This window comes from Pollachius pollachius, assembly GCF_949987615.1.
Source record: "Pollachius pollachius genome assembly, chromosome: 1".
NCBI classification, from domain to species: Eukaryota; Metazoa; Chordata; class Actinopteri; order Gadiformes; family Gadidae; genus Pollachius; species Pollachius pollachius.
In genome coordinates, this window is record NC_136934.1 from 14,583,801 (window position 1) to 14,588,119 (window position 4,319).

Genomic DNA, 4,319 nt, shown 5'->3' on the forward strand with positions numbered 1-4,319 from the left:
TCAGATGCACTTCTCATCCACCGTGGCGTTGTCCAGCAACACCTGCAGCGACTGGTCCTTGGGCCGCGACCGCAGGACGATCAGGGCCGCTCTGAGGCTCTCCACGGGGTCCGTCCCTTCCTTTCCGCCCTCGGTGTCGCCGCCCCCGGCCGACGGAAGTGAACCCCGGGAATTCCTGGGCGACGCGTCCCGCGAGGCGCTTCGGGAGCGGGAGACCTCGGTGAGGTGACTGCTCCCCGCGAACACCTCGCCCCCTCCCGGCAGGTACAGGAACACCAGAGGGTCGCCGCCGCCGCCGCCGCCGCCGCCACCGCCGCCGCCGCCGGTGGTGTCGGTCTGGAGTTCCCGGGTGGACACCAGCGAGTGGGAGTCCCGGCTGGAGAGGACCGAGGAGAGCTGGTGGGCGTCGATGCAGTGGAAGTTGCCGTGCCGCCGCTGCTGGCCGGCGTGCGCGCCCATCTTGCAGAAGAGGCACTTGATCTTCTCCATGAGCTTGCGGAGCACGGCCTTGCGCAGCAGGATGTAGATCCAGGGGTCAAGGATGGGGTTGAAGGAGGCGAAGCGGATGGCCCGCAGGTCGGGGTTCCGGTCGAGCTTCAGCTCCACGGGGGTCTTGTACAGCTGGTTCAGGAACACCTGTGCCTATGTAGGGGTGGCAGGGGGAGGGGAGCCATGGTAAGAAGTGGGTTAAACAGGATGTGTATATTGTGTGTGTGTGTGTGTGTGTGTGTGTGTGTGTGTGTGTGTGTGTGTGTGTGTGTGTGTGTGTGTGTGCGTGTGTGCGCGTGTGTGTGTGGGGGGGGATTTTGTGTGTCTACTTGCGTGTGGGTGGGGGGTTATGTCTGTGTCTCTCTGTGTGTTTGCGTGGGGTCTGTGTGACTCTCTATTTGGGGGGGAGGGGGGGTATGTGTGTGTGTGTGTGTGTGTGTGTGTGTGTGTGTGTGTGTGTGTGTGTGTGTGTGTGTGTGTGTGTGTGTGTATGTGTGTGAGAGAGAGACAGAATAACACTGACATTAGAACATACGAATGAATGATTTCAAGGAAAAAGAATACAATCACTAACGTTGATTGACGTTTATTTAATGTGAATTCAGGTAGTGTGGTCCCAAAACTTACAACTAGTGGAATCGAGCAGATCAGCACCACCGCCGAGGTTCCTATCAGAAGAATAACCATCTGAATTTCTGCACCTGCCGTGCGTCCGAAGCTGCGGCTTCTCCTCCTCGGGTCGACCGATACATTCCGTGCGATGTCGGTCCCTAGGGACATCCGGCGGACGAAGCGCCGGTGCATCCGAATCAGCGCCCCGCACACCAACACGTTACAGATGACGGTGGCGAGAATCAGAACGGAGCTGAACCCGGCGTAGGTGTAGGTATAAGCGGCGTCGCTGGTCACGTTGCTCCGCCACTCTATGAAGCACCAGGTTTGAGGGTATTGCTTTTTTATTTGTCCGAACCCCATGCCTGGCAGCGCGCAGAAAAATGCATTGGAAAAGTAGATCGCAACAAGTGTAATCCCCGCCAGTCTCTGGTCAACGTAGTCGTTGTAGAAATACGCGTGGTTGATGGCGATGTATCTTTCTATCGACATTGCACATATGATGCTGAGTCCCGCCAGCGAGAAGAAGAGCATGGTAAATCCAAAATACTGGCAGAGCGCGTCTCCCCCCGGCCAGGACCCCTTGACATAAGTGGCGATAGTGACCGGACTGGCAAGAAGGGTCCCTAGTAGATCAGTCACCGCCAAGCCACAAACCAGGGTGTAAAACGTGGTCTCTTTCTGTTCTTTTCGTGATTTACACAAGACCACTATAGCAATAAGATTGCCAACCACACCGAAGATAAACATGATGGATGGTATGGTGGGCACCATGGTCCTACCTGTCATGGAGTGGTTGCTCATTGTGATGCCTTGTTGTAGATCAGGACCACTCATCTTTTATCTCGTCTTTTAAACTAATTCAGCCTAAAGAAAAAGTCCATATTTGTCCGACACTTTTCCCATTTAGCACCAGGACGAGGCATGTTAAGTATTGTTAAAAAAAAAAAGTAGCAATGATCAAACCTCGAGAAAAAAAAATACAAAGGATTTAGTTAATTGTCTCTCGTCAAGGTAGAGTCTCACAAATCTCCTGCAAAACAGTAAGTTTGCACTTACATAGACAAGGATAGCACTGCAGTTAACCGTCTCGTAATATGAGTGAGTTCATTGAAACGTGGGTCTGCCTCAAACTCCCCATTCTCAAGTGTGGCGGCCACGCCCCCTCGGTTGACTTCTCCGGACCCATTCCACTCCAGCGTTCTCAGGGACCTCCGATAAGGCCTTGACTTTACGGGCGTCATATATCGTCACGGTCTGGGAAGTACGTCCCTTGAACAAACAAGTGCAAACCTTCGTTACAATATCGATTGAAGTAAAACAAATATATATATTGATATCTCTTTTTCAAGCAGTTTGCTCTAGGTGAGCTATATGACCTCGTTCAACCACGTTTCATTTAATCTTTTTTTAAAGTTATAATAATCTTATTATCATATTATAATAATGAGAAAAGGTGTAGCCATTTTTTGTCAAAAGTGTAGCTGTAGGGAGGAAGAAAAGGCAGGATGTGGTTTATCACATAACAAAGAAACGGTAAAGCGAATTGAGGAAGTAGTCTTAATAACTCATTATTACTAATGAAGAAGAATATGTAATAATTTAATTGGCAATGATTGATAATCAGACTTGAGCAGTTTAAGTATTTCTTGAAAGTTAGATGGCATCTAGTATAAACAAAGTACAAGAAAGCCTATCCAAAGGAAAGTATTTGTACATGCCAATAACGATGTTTGTTGGGTTTGAGTGTTTGAGTGTATGTTTGAGTTCTTCCCAATGTGCGCCACACTTTATCTCTGTTTCCCGCATTATTTTAGTCAGTGTAACAGAAAATATGTCAATCTGTTTGCGTATGTTTGTACAAATAAGCATGTCGGCCTAGAACCTAAGTTCTAAGATACCACCCAACCAGTGTCCTTGATGTGTGCAACATACCTTACCATATTACCGATCCTGAATCAATTCAAAGGAAGTCTACAGTTACAAGATAACCTTTTGAACCATAACCACATCTTTTTTATGTGGTTATGGTTAAGGCAGTGTGTATATTAAAGAGACCTGATTGTAATGTTATCTCTTAATTGTTTAGTTGTCCCTGCAACCCAAGTCTGTCTTGATAACAGTAAATTAAAGTCATAAAACCAGAAGTACTGGTTAGTATTTGTTTTAAACACACCCATACCTGCACATGTGGGTGGAGTTAAGCTGTGTGTCAGTGATGGTGGGCCACCTCTGTACTAGAGAGCACGAAGAGTAGTCTCTCTTTTTTATTGTATGTTTGTGTGTTTGTGTGTGTGTATGCAAGCAAGCGAGTTTGTGTTTGTTATTGTATGTATTTATTTGTGTGTGTGTGTGTGTGTGTGTGTGTGTGTGTGTGTATGCCTGCATGCGTGTGTGCATGTGGGTGCCTAAGTATATTTGTTTGAATAATCATTTATGGTTGGGAGGCTGTTCCTATTCCACATTGTCTGATCTGACCTTAACGCAGGGAAAGGAATATTTGACATCAGCAGCCGAGCGCAACCTGATTTGTCCGAATCCCTGGGGCAGGGATGGATCCGGAAAGTTTTGTCTCCAGGATGATGACATCATGACTTTAGACAACTGACGGCTGTGCTGGAATATCTAACCAGAAGATGTTTGTTTGCCTCATTGTCCGCTTCTGTGAAGAGAGACACAGACTCCAGCTGTAAAAACATATACCTACGTTTTTGTAGACTTGAAACCATTTATAAATCAACGCAACGTACGCTAAATGTATTGTGTTTATTTGAAATGGTCATAGGCTGAATGTATCTTAGGATTGTTCACAATGAGTGAATGTAAGAGTGTGTGCATGTGCAATGTGGAACTCCATAATTCAGTAAGATTTCAGTCATTCTGTGATGTGGATGTGTGTGAGCCATAGTAGAATGTACTGTGGGTAGATTTGCAAGATTAGCAAACCCATGAATGTGCTTTCCTGGATTTGTTTTGCCATCGAGAGATAAACTTGCAGACTAGTTGTGCTCTGAACTTTGAGTAATAACCACCAGATCGGCTCAAAGAATCAAATTGTTCCTGTGTCTGTGACCGGAGCGGGAACAGCTATGCAATCGCAGATTTATCTCTTTCTGTTTATCCATTGGTGTTGAGGTTGAACTATGTGGTATTGGTACATTTAGCAAATTAAACTCCTAAACACACTTGTACTTGTCCCACTTCGATTCTTGGCTCAA

The 4,319-nt window shown here is 46.9% G+C and overlaps 1 protein-coding gene across 1 annotated transcript; it reads right to left on the minus strand.

Moving 5' to 3' along the window:
* ptger4a (prostaglandin E receptor 4 (subtype EP4) a) lies at positions 1–2,157 on the minus strand (the record flags this gene model as incomplete). The annotated part of the gene is made up of 2 exons (XM_079730752.1): positions 1,117–2,157; positions 1–642 (listed from the first exon to the last, which is right to left on the minus strand). The coding sequence occupies exons 1-2, from the start codon at positions 1,936–1,938 to the stop codon at positions 1–3; spliced, it is 1,464 nt and encodes a 487-aa protein (XP_079586878.1). The 5' UTR covers positions 1,939–2,157.
* Between the last annotated feature and the right edge of the window lie 2,162 nt (positions 2,158–4,319).